The sequence below is a fragment of the Athene cunicularia genome, assembly GCF_003259725.1.
Source record: "Athene cunicularia isolate RWA chromosome 1 unlocalized genomic scaffold, athCun1 chr1_part1, whole genome shotgun sequence".
NCBI lineage: Eukaryota > Metazoa > Chordata > Aves > Strigiformes > Strigidae > Athene > Athene cunicularia.
The window spans coordinates 71,913,531-71,928,619 of NW_020799091.1; the positions used below are offsets into that span (position 1 = coordinate 71,913,531).

At 37.1% G+C, this 15,089-nt stretch overlaps 1 protein-coding gene across 3 annotated transcripts in view; it reads right to left on the reverse strand.

The window, feature by feature from the left end:
* PPP2R3B (protein phosphatase 2 regulatory subunit B''beta) overlaps window positions 1–15,089 on the reverse strand; it is a 53,226-nt gene that overhangs the window by 22,991 nt on the left and 15,146 nt on the right. Inside the window, exons 1-2 of one of the 3 annotated variants that reach the window (XM_026842504.1) lie at window positions 14,174–14,277; window positions 13,770–14,075 (exon numbers count right to left, since the gene is read on the reverse strand). The exons of 1 other annotated variant lie outside the window; for it this stretch is intronic. In XM_026842504.1, coding sequence (XP_026698305.1) covers window positions 13,770–13,916 — 147 coding nt within the window. In that variant the 5' untranslated portion in view covers window positions 13,917–14,075; window positions 14,174–14,277. Of the gene's footprint in view, window positions 1–13,769; window positions 14,278–15,089 lie in introns of those variants that run through there. One more of the 3 variants, XM_026842495.1, reaches the window with a different exon arrangement.

A 15,089-nucleotide genomic window follows, 5' to 3' on the forward strand; every position in this document is an offset into this window, starting at 1 on the left:
TGGAATGTTCTGACTAAGTGATGGTGGCAAAGTTTCCCAATTAACCTTTCTTTCCCCTCCTCTGCATTTGAGCCAGCATTCCTGTTCAAGACTGCAGAATTACATCAGTTACAAGTTTTATTTCATAGAGGAAAAAGTTACCTTGAAACTATGATACCTAGAATCAATGTCTGTCATTTTTCAAGAATCTTGTAAATTACAGCTTTTGATACCTTGTCATTAGTTTAGTGGTCCAGCTAATGAGGCATCATCTTAGAACAAAAGTGCCACAGGGCATCAAATCCCTTCCAACCATAGACTTCCAAACTTTTTTGAAGAATAAAGAGAGCAACATTTTATTCTTTACATAACTTTACCACCAGCACTATAAATAATGTATACAACTAGATTAACACCTTGTTTCATTTCAGAAACCCACATCAGCAACCCTATGCAAAACAGGACTAAAGACCTATTCCTTGAACTGGTACCACACAGCCAGATAGCTACCTCGCTTTTGAGCGGCAGGCAAATCAAACCATCTTTTACTTCATAGAATCAAACTCACATTCATTTTGAACAGGAAGGTTATTCTATTTTATTTCCCCCTTTCCCCATTTACAAGACCTGTCTGGATAGCCACTCCTATGTGAATTATTCAAACTGCTTTTGAAGCAGCAGGTGTTCCAGTTATTTAGAGATGCCATACCAGATGTGCCACATCTGAGAAAAGGGTAAGTATCAGTTATAGACTACTAACATCCCCTGAATGTTTCAGGTAACATGAAGTAAACCAATATTTCAAGAAAACCTAGTATAGGCAGACAAGGCATTTTTAAAATCCGCAGCTAGGAAAATTTAGAGCCTCAGATTAAAAAGTTTATTTTAAAAGGAAAGGCAGTGGCTGCAGGAAGACTACATTGGAAAGGTCCCAAGAGAAGGTGGCAGGCTATCAACAGAACTATTTGTTCATCAAAAACTTTATATTTTAACAGAAATTACTAATTTAGTTCAGATCTCAGAGGACACAATAAATGAGTTCCATTGCTCCATGTGGACAACTCAGTTCAAGCTTTGTAGTAAGACCTATCTAAGTACATGTAACTTCCTTGTTGTTATTTAACAGTAACACAATAAAGTCTTCATTTATTTTTAATCTTTTTGTTGTAAACATGTTTCAAACCATGATTATGAGGAGGACATTAAGCAACAGATTCAGAACTGAAGACATAGGTGAGGAAAATTTGTCTAAGATGAAAGTGTTACATTTAAGAGTGACTTTGAATTCAGCAGGCTTAGTGTAAAAATATATAATATTTAATCTGTAAGACAGTATACTAACCTCTCACTGCAAGACAAAGTAACTCTCCCTATATCGAAAAATGTTGCCTATTTTTACATGTTGGTTTCTCAAAGTCAGTGAAAGAACAACACAAAAATGCTTCGTTTGCATTAGAAAGTGTATGATCACTTCACAATAATTTCTGATTGATTTACTTGGTGTCTACATATGAGCATCTAATAAGAATACCATCTAGGGCACAAACCAAAATGCCCTTTAATATTCCATGTGGTATCCAGCAGCAAGCTCAGAGCACAGCTCTTGTGCAGCATCTGCCACACAGATGTTCTGAGCACACTGATGCTTCTTAAATGCCACTAGCAACTTGCAGTTGGACAACTGAATTGTACTGTTACATCACTCAACACAGTGATAAGAGCCTGTACCAAAGAAACAGGTCGTCCAAAACTATCACCTCCAACTAATGCACTATAAAGTTAGTATTGCATTTCCTCTCCCTCCTCACCTTCCCAAAAAGGGCCAGGGTTTCTTTTCTCTGTCTGAATCCCATCTGACAACTGAAAGGCTCCTCATACAACTGAGGCAGCTCTGCTGTATGTACTCTGATGAAGGAACATGTGATACTAAAAGGGCTCTTCACTACTTTCTATAATTTCAGCTAGTTACTTCTGCAGATACACATACTGTATAGCTGATTAAAAGAGTCAGTTCTGTTATTCCAGTGCAATCAAAATGCATTAATTACATGAGATTAAGCTCTTCTGAAATTAATAACTTTAATGAGGGAATTCATTTACAAAGAACTATTAGAAGTCTGCTAACACTGAATCTTTGACTGGAAATTCTACAGCAACAGTCTGTTATTCTTTTTAGACAACTATTCCATTTCAGTAGTCAATTTTTAACACTTAGAAAGTGATCTAAATTTTCTTGCAACTAAGTTAAAAGCTTTAATACCGGTACCAGGCTAAACTTACAAAAGAGACTGTTTGAGTAAGTGAAGATTTTCCCTGCAACTTGCAGAGAATCAGCACAAACAATAACACACTTGAAGTTAAGGATAACAGCTGCATGTCTGTAAATAACTCAAAAGCAGATGTGCACTCCAGTGGCAGGACTGAAGGGCATGTTACATATACTTATTGCAAAGGTTAAAGTTCAGAAACTAATCATATTGTGAAGTTGCCACTGCAGTTTGAGTTTTGTGTAAAAGAAGGGAAGTAAGGATTCTTTGAAAATTCCTTGTTTGTAATAATATAAATGAACTTATGTAAGATTTGTCTGTAAAAGAGTTCAAGAAAACCTTTAATACAGAAACAGTTATCATTCCTGACATATAGAACCATCAGGACTGTTCACAGTCCAACGCTTACTTGTCTTGACTTTTACAAAGGAGGAAGTGGAAGTTTATATCCCACTGGGGTCACTGTTCAAAAGGGCACCCCTCCCATTTTATTTTGCAACTCTCCAGATCCTTTTCCAACTGTATTATGAACAACTGCTGCAAACAAGTTCTGAAACCATTATAATTACAATATGTTAGTAAATACCATAGAACATGGCTATACCTTATTCCAAAGAGAAGTTCAGTCTTACTGCAAGGTTTTCTTGTATCTACCAACAGATGAGTCGCACTCGGCAGTTACCTTCGTTCTAAGCAAAAATTAAGGCAGTGGGGATTTTAACAGGAGGTGCCCTTTTCCCTCCTCCTCAACTGAAAGAAAAATCTTACACTATGATGGAGTTGTTCAACAACAGGATGTATTTCTGAAATAAAAAGGGGGTGCTTATTCCCAGATGTACCCTCAGTAAAGTCTAGATCCACATCTGCACATAGAGACTATTAACCAGAAGTACTGAACTCCACAAAGGGGTTGAATATGTGGATCTGAATGCAAATGAGGGAAACCTCACTTAAAAAGGACTTGATAGAAAAGGAAACAAGGTAAATTTATTTAAGAATGCAGGATTTTCTTTTTAGACAGTTTACTAAGACACAAGCTCATTGAACTGATTTGATATTTGCATTTTGACATGACTACAGAAAAAGATAACTTCCTTCAGAAACGCTGATGCATTCTAGTATCTGACAGACACCAACATTTGTTATGCCTGTTCCTCTGAAAAAAAATTTAAAATGTAGAGTTAGTATTCAGTTCTTGCTGTATTATTTGACATGAGCTTCCATAAGGATGTTCAATATCAGAAAAAAGTCAATGGTATACATACAACAGGGTTAAGACAATAGACCCCCAAAAATTCTACTGCACATTAATGCTAAATTTCACATTACATTTTCACCAAGAAGTGGTACACCACAATCCCAAACAAAATATGGCATTAAACATTGAAAATACTATAAAGAGATTTTTATTTATCAAATAGGTCAAAGTTTGGTTCTAATTCCTAGCATTTTTAACCAGGTAATTAAAAATCGGAATGTGGCAATACTTTTTAATAGACTGGTTCTTCTATTTTTATATATCACACTTTATGCTACTCTTACCTAGGAAAAACAAAGTGCATAATAAGCTAAAAGGATTTTTTACGGAGGTATGCTATTCACCCTTTTAAGTCTTAACGTCCCTGCAACCACCCACATAAAATACTTATAAACCACCCAACAACAAAAGCAGACACTGTATGAAGTTCCCTGATATTCAATATATCATGGAAGTCACAGACTCAAAGGGCAACAGGGGCTAGTGATTAGACCCAAATGCTGTTCAGCACATGAACATGAAAATTCTAAGCTTATGCTACACTTTTTTTTTTTTAAATTCTAAGTCTCCTTTATTAAATTCAGTAACTTCTTACAGAATATAAGGTGTCCTACAGTCTATCAAAGTGAAACAGTAATTGCAAATGTAAGAAATTGTTATCAGTAAGCAGACTAAGAAGGACTACCTGACCAGCTTTCCCATCTCTATTCTTTTATAGACATCAGTTTAAGTCCGATCAATAAAGTCACATAAATATTTCTTCTTTATCTTACTATCTATTCGATTGCACATCGAAACTCAACATTTTGCTTTAGATAAGTTAAATGATCAGTAGTTTTATGGAATTTAAATCTTGAAAACACCAGGTAAAAGATTTATGCTACTCTTGTCTAGAAAAGGGTTCAGTCTCATTTGTAAGGAAAAGATATTAATTTAGAAAAATCTGTTCCAATACCTCAAATATTATGGCATGCTAAAGTGCCTTCAGAAAGGTACTTCAGGATAGGTAAAGTAAGCTTACCCCAAGAACTTTCCTCAGGACAAGCCCAGAGAAACATCTCTTCTGTAACACCAGCTCTCTTGAGCTTGTGGTAGACATTCAGATTTCCAACTATTTAAGCTGAAGGGATGCTTTTCCTTTGTTCTTGGTATGCTCTTCCTTAGTCCCTTTCTAGCCAAACTAAGAAGACAGAAGACAGGCTGTACCACTTCCCATTCAGCTTGATATGCTTCACAGTATTTTTTCCTTGGTGAAAGATGACCCTTCAACAACTTAAAGCTTTCAAAAATCTTATCTCTAAAAACCTAGCTACTGCCCTGAAAAAATAGCTTGAAAACAGTCAATTAATCTGAAATTTTGGTAATGAAGTTTCACAGCATGGCATACGGCAAACTACACCACAGTACACCTGCATCTTTTCCCACTCCTGCATACAGAGTTTACTGACTCATGTGTCAGCCCTAGTGATAGTGAAGCAGTATGGTGAATTACCTGAAGTGACCCACACAATTAAAAGGCAAAGTTAAAAAAAAAAAAATCTATTTGTCCTCATGCAATCTTACAGAGTTGATTGCATTTAGAAGCAACATGGTTCTGATGCTAACATAATGAAGACCAGAGAAATACCGTGGCAGTATTGTTTGAAATAAACTTACATTAGGCTTAAAACCATGCTAAGACTGAGATTCATCTTGCCTAACTTACAATCAAGCTCAGAAGGACACCTACAGAAAACGAACCAACATGAAAAAACAGGTGTTGGGGTATATACGCAAAAGTCTTTCCTCTGGCAACAAATGTTTTAGTCCCAGACTTCAGTTTACTATCCTTCAATCACTGTCTGGCAGCTGGTTTTGGATGTGCTATGGAGACTAATTTTATCACACACACTCATCTTTCCTTTTGACAGTAAGAGAAAAAAAAACTATTGATTTTAATCCTGATGCAATTTTGGACTAGCTTACTTTTGCTGTTAGCCTTAACTTGGATCATTTCTTTAATCCAGTTTGGTCTGTAGTCACTTAAAATTTGGGCTACAGTGTGGGGAAGTAAAGGAAAAACACAATTTTCCATAGAGTTCTAGCCATATACCACTAGAAGAAAAAAAAATTACTTCAAACTACACTTTTTCTGATTTTATACACACTGGTCACCTGAGCTAACACAAGTGAGAAGATTCAGCAGCCCTCCCAATGCAGCCTGTGTTCAGGATGGCAATTCCATGCTCACCTTCACATTACAACTGAACAAATATGTTGGGAGTCTCCTGCCTGTGTGCCAGGTTGTACACTTATCTTGGTTTTACATATTGGCTGCTATCATTCTCATCTTGTTTATGCATGTTCTTGGCAGTTTACTCTCAAGCCTATTTGTATACAAAAGTCTACAGAGATTTGGTCTTGTGATTCAATGCAAGTGATAACCATCAACACTAAAACACTTTACCCTAGAGATGAAGCCATACACTGCTCTGTCCTATTTAGGCAAAATTAAAGTGTCTTGAGTTTCTGGGATTAACATGTTCCAGCAAGCAGCAATTCCTTAAGCAAATCAAGAGATTCAGTGAGGTTTAGAGCAGTCAGAAGTCCAGGGGCCTAAACTTGCTCTACAACTTATAGAAGGAAGGAGGAATATGATGGAGTTAGAACTAGAGTTTCACAGCCTAAAAATAGATTCAGTTTCTTATTTGCTATAAAGCATATAAAAACAGCTCTAAGAATGGATAACCTTTTGCATATTTGGCTTAACCATATGTCAAACTCATTGGGTTCAGAAGATCACAGTGCAGACACTGTTCCTCTGAGATAAAACAAGTGGTGAATCTAACTGATCTGTTCCCTCTTCTGTCCACTGACAACCTGAATCAGGAAAAACCCTTCCTAGTTTGGCAACTGGTAGCCAAACTACAAATAGAAAGCTCAGAAGAGTTAGTCACTTTGTGTGGGTTTTTTTGGTTGTGGGTTGTTGTGTTTTTTTTAATCATTCAGTATCTAATTCTACTGTACCTTTAGTGTAGTAACTCACCACTAATGTGGTCCATGTTGAGAGAAAACATCAACTTCAACAGCAAAATATCAATCCTTCTAGAGTATCCTTTGCTACCAAGTGGTAGGGATAAAAGCCTACATTCATTTTACAATGTTGAAAAATTCATTTATTGGCAAATTAGAATTCAGATCTATTGTCACTGAAATACTGTTTGTATGGTAACCTCTGATGCTATTGTTAAAAAAGAAGATTCTGTTAGTTGTTTGCTACTTGAAGTGAATTTCTCCCCTTATTTTAAGTCTCAAAACAGCAGATTAAGAAGTAGTTCATCTAGTTAATTGCATGATAGCTAGGGAAACAAGCACCTCAACCCAGTTTGAGTGAAAGTGCTGTGGTAAAGGCCATCACTGTTTAGTCTTGAAAGTCTTACTAAAGCTTTGAGCATTCTATCAGAAATTAGAAAGGGACCTGAGGGTGTTGATTGACAGCCGGCTGAACAGGAGCCAGCAGTGTGCCCAGGGGGCCAAGGCAGCCAATGGCATCCTGGCTTGTGTCAGCACTAGCGTGGCCAGCAGGGACAGGGAAGGGATCTGACCACTGTACTTGGCACTGGGGAGGCCGCACCTTGATCCCTTTGTTCAGTTTTGGGCCCCTCACTACAGAAAGGACAGAGTTACTCAAACATGTCCAGAGAAGGGCAATGAAGCTGGTCAAGGGTCTGGAACACGTCCTGTGAGGAGCAGCTGAGGGAACTGGGATTGTTTAGTCTGGAGTAAAGGAGGCTGAGGGGAGACCTTATCACCCTTTACAACTACCTGAGAGGAAGCTGCAGAGAGCTGGGGATGAGCCTCTTTAGCCTAGTAGAAAGCGATGGGACAAGAGGGAATGGCCTCAAGTTGTGCCAGGGAAAGTTTAGACTAGATATTAGGAAATATTTCTTTACAGAACAGGTTGTTAGGCAGTGGAATGGGCTGCCCAGGGAGGTGGTGGAGTCCCCATCTCTAGAGGTGTTTAAGAGTAGGGTCGATTTAGAGCTTAAGGATATGCTGTAGGTGGGAACTGTGCTAGAACAGTTGGACCAGATGATCTCCGGGGTCCTTTCCAACCTAGATGATTCTGTGATTCTGTATAGTTCCATACACATCATCTTACATACTGAAATTAAAGCATTCAACTAAAAACATGTGTAAATGATCACCACAGACAAGTCATATTACACACACAAAAGTAGCATGCATTAAACAAGCAAACACAAGGAAAAAAACCCAAAAACTTTCAAATGGTCAAAACCTGATTTTCACTAGCTCAGTGAAGACTGAGCTCTCCATCTGAGATAAATAAGCATCACTTTTCTGCATGATACCTAACCATGATACCATGCACTTCCCAATCTTCTCACTTTCAGTAAAGATATATGCTGCACTAACAGATCTACCCAAGTTTTACAACTCAGACTTTGGAAATACCAGGATTGTCCTGATTTGCAATTCAATATAGCGGACATAGACAAATCATGCAGTCCTGCTGGGAACTGGAGGGTGCTATTGAATGCATTAATGCTGTAGAAACGTCTCCAAACATGGCTGTATATGTTTGGGTTTTTGTGCAGTCACACACAGCTTCAGCATCAAGAAAGTTCCAGTTATACAGTTAACTAGGGTTAGACTTTAACTTCAGTTAATGCAGTTAAAGAATTTAATGATTTATTCAGAAAGGCCCTGGGGTGGGGATGGAAAGTAAAAAAGAAGAGGTAGTTAAAGCCATAAGCACAAGACCTTTGCGTATTACAGGCATGTCCATCAGCAATTTGCTTTATTGGCTGACAAAACTTTTACCAAAGGCTTTAGAGATAGGATCCTCTAATAGTTTGCTGTGGGTGACCAGTGAAAATACTTTTCTCCCCTATACATGCCCTGCTAATTTACAAAAGGAAAGAGATACAGATTATAAAATAGAAAGAAAGCAAGATTCTTCAGAAAAAAAATATAGCCTGTGAAATGTAGCTTCTACATTTTGTGGTAAGACAGAAATGGTGCAAAAATATTAGTCACTGTCTGTGAGAAGTTGTCAGCCTCCATTTTATGAATTATGTCAAATCAAGTCACTAATACATCCAGTTTGTCACATAGTTGCAGCTTTCTCAGAAAATACTCATAGGTTAAATCAGTACTCCTATTCTTTACCAGTATATCCTGTTACTCCAGCTGTTTTCAGGAGACAAGCTGGTTAAGATCCTCCTAATACATGACTGTTTTGATTGTACACAGCCAATGGACCACACCAGGATTCTACCTACAAAGGAGTCATGACTGCCTAAACATCATTTTAATAGGGGAAAAAACTGACAGTCAGTTACACCTGAGGCAATTCTAACATTTGTCTACAGAAAATAGCTCTTGTCAGGACAGGCCATCAGTTCAACATCAAAAGTAACAAACAGGGTTAAGACAGACATCCACTTAATTCTTAAACTCTGCAATAGCTCCTCATCCTTCCATGTTTACAAAAGTTTCAATCACTCAATGCAATTGAGTTTAGGAAAAATCCACTCAAACAAGAGAAATATCAACAAGCTCAGCTTTGTTACTGAGCTGCATAGTCAACAGTTGGAGCAAGTATTCTGTTGACTTCTTGCCTGGCAATGACCCAACAAATTCCTGTTTGGACAATTGCAAACAATCTCTTATCCCTCCGATCCTGTAAATGTTGAATGATATTTTATATGAAGATACGCCAAACTTTTAGGCTTTCTAGCATACAAAGTACTACCATCAAGAGTTATAGAGTGTCTGATATTAGTAGCATTAGTGGCTATAAAGTATGTTAAAGTAGAAAAAAGACTAGTGAAACTTTTATTCCAAGGGAAAAATAAATAAATCTGAACTTTTCAATGTCTAAATTGTTGGGTCAAAAAGCTTAACTGTAGAGGGAACTGACATCGAGACACTTAAATCGTGCATGCAAGTAAAATATACTTTAATAAACTTGCACCACATTGGCTTTTTCACAGAAACAGTACACATTTGCATAAATTTGTTACCAGCCACAAGCAGGTAAAGAATCTGCTACCACAGGGCAATCAATACATTTTAAGCTTGAAGCAGGAGTCTCAATTGCAGGAAATGGTAAAAAACCCTACTTTTTTGTTTGCTTACAGCTTCCTTTAAGAGGCTTGTGCTTAAGACCTAGCAAACCATTAGCAAGGGACCATTTACGGAAAACCTCTCATCTTAACTAGACAGTCTCAGCAGGCAGCTTAGATATTTTCATTCTGTCTTAAATGCTGGCATCCGCTCCAGGAAATTTGCATTATATCAGCAAACCAGCATCAAGTGTAACTATTAGCTACAGTCAGAATGAGATTTCCATTCCGCCCCCTCCACCTCCCAGCAAACACTTGAGTTTTGTTCTTTAAAAAAAGCCTTTGTGTGCTTGATGTAAAACTATTCTGTAAAAATGGGCATCAGGTCCTCCCTCTGTGGTGTTAAAAGGTCTCCAAATGATGTTAAAATAAAAAATTGATGCTAATAGGAAAGCTGGCCTGCCAGAGACCTCTAGCTGTTGCACAAGCTACTTCTATGACAACAGCTGTAAAATCAACTGCCTCAAACTTTTTAAAATTCATTTTACCTCACAACTGGGAAGGTTATCTTCATGACTGGAAGAATCAGTGCACTACACATTAGCACTTACAAGCTCTGTATTTTTTGCCGTCTTGAACATGCCACTAGCATTTATAAAGCATTTCAGTAACAGAGGAGTGCAAGAGTGATCAAGAGGCACTGATGTCTAAACTTACTTTACTCAGAAGGAAAGCAACTCTTGTGAGATACTGCAGAAGTTGAAGTATTTCTCATACAGCTGACATAAATAGCATGTGTAAGCAGCATTTAGTATCATTAACAGGTGGTCATGGAACTAGCAGTTCTCCATTTCCACACTGAGGTGTGACACATGCAACTACAGGAATCACCAAGTAGTAACAGCAGATAAAGGCATGGTGCAGCTCAAGTATCAGAAAATAAACCAGCACTTAGTTTGGACACTGACATTCAGAGGACTGATTCAAGATTTAGGCCAGTGTTTCTTTCCCTTTTTAAAAAATTATCACATTCAGCACAGATTTATATGACTAAAAGTCTAGTTTTAAAGTTAGAACTCAACTATCTTACAACATGGTGTGGCATCTAAGTAGCAAAAAATACCTATTTTCTTGGTTTGGCTAACACTGAGTTATATAGGTATAAGCATGTCACTGTACAAAGATGTATTCCATTCTGTTATTTTGTTTCCAACTTCAGACATATTATCCTCACATAGCCTGGGTAATCATGCTGCTTATATTCCAGCTCTGACAGGTAGGGATGTCACCAGCTGTTGGCTAAAACACTGCTCAGCTATCAGCAGATAATAAGCCTTTCAGTTCACATCTTTAAATTGCCAGTACATTTGACATGGTGATAGTTTCTTCTCCCTCCAAAGTTTCAGAGAAATTGATGAGCAAGATGGACACAGTGCCTCTTCAAGTGCTGCATTTCCAGTTCACTATATTCTGTAGGTGTTAAATTACCTAAGAAAGGTCGGTCTTAGAACCGACATCAGGAGAAGATAGACTGAAACTCTATTATACAGTTATCTATTCAAAAATTCAGTTCCCCAAAGTAAGAGAACATTTCAGTAGTTGTGTATTGTTTTATCTTCTGAGAAAGTGATCTTTCCAGAAAGACCTATTTTGCTCAGTTTTATCAATTTTCATTAATAAATGCAACCACTGAGAAACAGCCTGTTCTACCCCTTTCCAGAGCCACCCACCTCACTACTGGTTGTCTATTTAAAGATTTTCATGAAACCTGATTTGTTAGACTCCAATGACCACCCCTTCCAAAATGTAGGGAATGACCTACACAGATTATTTCCATGGCTCTATGCAAAAAGGCACTGCCTTAGAATTCCTAGAATCCATAGGAGACCCAGTCATTCCAACCCACCTTAAAGCTGATGTTATCTCATTATCCACCACTATTATTCATTTTTTATTTTAGAGGCTAGCTTTCATAGCATTAAACTCTCAAGAATCTGCCATTTGTTTAATGAGCTGTAGAAACTGCATGGATATGAAATATTATAAGTGTAGCAGAAGTATAGAAGAACAGATTGGCTTCCATTTCTGCTTGATTTTAGCATTCTAATTTTACATGATATTCATGAACTGTTCTGTCTGAAAGCAAATATTACAGTGGTATACAAGGTTGTAAACTCCAATGGCAATGAAGCTTAGCAACTGAAATGAGGAAAAAATTTTCAAGTTATTCTACAAAAACTCTTAAGTAATCTTTAATTTCAACATGAAATTTTTTTCAATGATTATGTACATGATGAATAGTTATTCTTTGAAATGCACCCAACCTATGACAAGTTGAAATTAACATTACCATGAAGTGTCAGATAAAGAATGTCCATCATCTTCTGTATTAAGCATTATCAGCACTCATATTTTGTTTTTTTAAGGTACTTTTAAAAGGTCTCAAAGACATCTAGTTGAAGCAAAGTACCACTTAAAAAAAGGAACCTTGGATAAAATACCTTATATCAAATTGAGGACATCAGATTTCTGTTCTGCCCGCAGAATTTCATCTATAACATAATTAAGTGGTTTAACATTATTCTACAGTTGCCATTTACCCATGAAGTACAAGTCTGGTTAAAAATGAAAGATATTTGTTCCTTGTCTGCAATGTACATTTGTAGCCAGCAGCATACTAAACCAGAAAAAAACCCTACAGATTAGAGAAGCTGTTTTCTGAAGTATAGTTGCTTGTAGGTATGCATTACCATACTACATGGAGATGTTTTCTAGCTCCACATAAAAAAAGCTCTGCAAAAGTGCAAGTGATCCAACTATCATTCGATGAAAGACAGATCAAGTTGAGGGGCACCACACAAGGTAACAGTGTGTTTGTTTACAATAGGATGCCATGACTAGACTAAACTCAGCTCATGATCTGGAGTGCCAAAATATTAATGGATATTGCTACTTTTCAGTAGTTATGATAGTATCTTCTTTTCCTGCTGTCTCTAGTGAACAAGTTTCCTTCTCCAGTTGAGAACAGAAGTCATAAAATCCTTTAATTCACAAGTTTATGCTGAATGGTATAAAACAGCAGGGTAAACACTTGCATTCTGCTTTGCACAAAGGAATAAACACTGCTTATATACCTCAGCTGAAGCAAATTTGAAATAGTAATGTAGATGACAGAAGGCTAACACTTTTTTAGGGTCATAGGGCTCTGTGGCCCTCTCTTGAAGGTCACCTGAAAGGGACACTAGTGCACTGAATTCAAAGTTAAGTAGCAGGCTATATTTAGAATTATTTTAGAAGTCAGAAATCCTAAGATAATATAATTGTTATTCAACTGCTAAACTTTACTTAATTAAAAAAGGGTAAAAAAAAAAGAGCACAGATATCATCACCAATATACCTTTAGTACATGAATTAGAAATGAGGGTGAGATAAGGGCAAAGTGAATGCTTTCACATACCACCAAAAGCCTTAAAGTTAAGCATCTTCGAGGAAATACCAAATTTCAGTTTCTCCAGTAAAACAGTTGTACACTTTTCCCCCCTTTCCCAAAGGACAATCTCTCTGCACATTTACTCTATCAGTAGCTTTCCTTCTAATTATACATTTCAAATACTTCTCAATTATGAGCTCACTGAAATGGTGGATTTAACTCACTGATGCAAAACAGCAGAGGCACACATGTGAACTACATATCAACAACTGATCTCACCCAAAATAAAAATAATCTAAAGGAATTTAGGATCATATAAGTATGAAAACACCTTTTAACATACATTTAAGTTAGTAAGGTTACAGTCTATTTCAGTGTACTTTATATGCCTAGATTCAGTAAAAGGTAAATTAAAACCCCTGGGAAAATGCATGCAATTATGATCATGCAGAATAAGGAAAAGAATCTTTAAGTGCAGAATAAGGAAAAGAATCTTTAAGTCCAATAGCATTAAGCACACCAATTTTCCACTGCATATTCCTCCGTGTGAACATCATACTTTATGCTACATGCTTCGGTAAACTCATTTTTTGTTTGCATAAAGCTACCTGCACCGTCTTCTAAACACAGAAGAAATCATCATATATGGAACAATATAGAAATCCTGCTAGTTCAGGATGAACTTTCCTGTATTTCCTGCAGTTTATGTGGTTGTAAAAGTACAACTGACAACAACTTAATTGTTTAAGAATGGAGATACAAACCTGGACCTGCTGAAAAGCTTTCAGTCTCTTCTTGAATCTAGAAGGCAAAACAAAATCACATCCTCGAGCTAGCAATGCCAACTCCTTTCTTAGATCAGGATCCTGCCGCAAAGAAATCTCCTTTATCCTCATGCTTTCGGATTTCATATAATGTCTGTGTGCCAGTCCAGGCACTTGAGTCCCAGTAAATAGCAGAGCTGTTGTACTATCACACAGTGCCACTTAAAGCAGCAGCTGCGCCCGAGTTCTGTGATATTATAAGAGTCAACTCAACTTCACTTGCTCCATACATTAAAGGGAACTTGGCTGGAACTGCAAAAACAGATTGGAAAGTCACTTTGGGGGCCTGCCCTTTCATACACACATTCCAAAGTCTAAATGGGACAGTATGGAAAAAAACAAACCTGTTTGGAGGAGCATCTATAAAAGCCGCTTCCAATTTTAAAAAAGCAAGCCTTACAGGAATGCAGAGAGGCCAGCCGTGGTCATTTCATAGCTTCCTCCTCCCATCCCCCTCAGCTTTTCCTTCTGTCACAAAACACTCACTGTCTAGCTTCAATGAAGTACCTCACCGAAGGATAAGGCTTGTTATACAGCAATTAAATTACTTTTAAACTCTTCAATCCTTTAGTAGGAACCCTATTATGCTGGGAAAATGAAGGCAGCAACAGAAAAAGCTGCAGATGGACTTTCAGAGTTGTTCACTTACTTTAGTGAAATAGATTTTTTTACATTCATCTAGATCTGTTACTGTATTGAATGAATCTAATCATTCAAATGCTAAGGCAGAAAGCAGTAGCAGAAATGAGGCAAACGTTACCTCAATGAAATTCTGCTTTAAATCATGTTTTACAGAAAAGCTACATTAGAAATATCGATAATGTAACCAAGTCTGAAAAAAGTTGACAGGATGCATTTTTTTTTTCTTAAATAGGAGTTTTATAAACATTAACATCCACATACTAGATTGCATACCTGTCACATTTCAAAAGCACTAACATTAGTCAGCTACAACTCTATTTTCAGTTTATTGAATCTCAAATACATTTTATGGGGAGGGTGAGGCCATGTTTTACTCTACAGCAATATTCTTCATAGAAACAGAAATCTGATAAGCTTTTGTAGAAGTGAAAATGACCTTCTGTCCTTCCTCCTTTGCAGTTTTACATACATTAATTGATAACTGGTGAAGTTTCCACGTTTTAAATGCGTATAACTTTACCACAGCAATCTTTAGGTAATGCTGCTATTTTGATGAAGTTTTTTTTTCAAATATCACCATTAGAGTTATAGGTATGGCAACTCTTGCTATTCCATTTC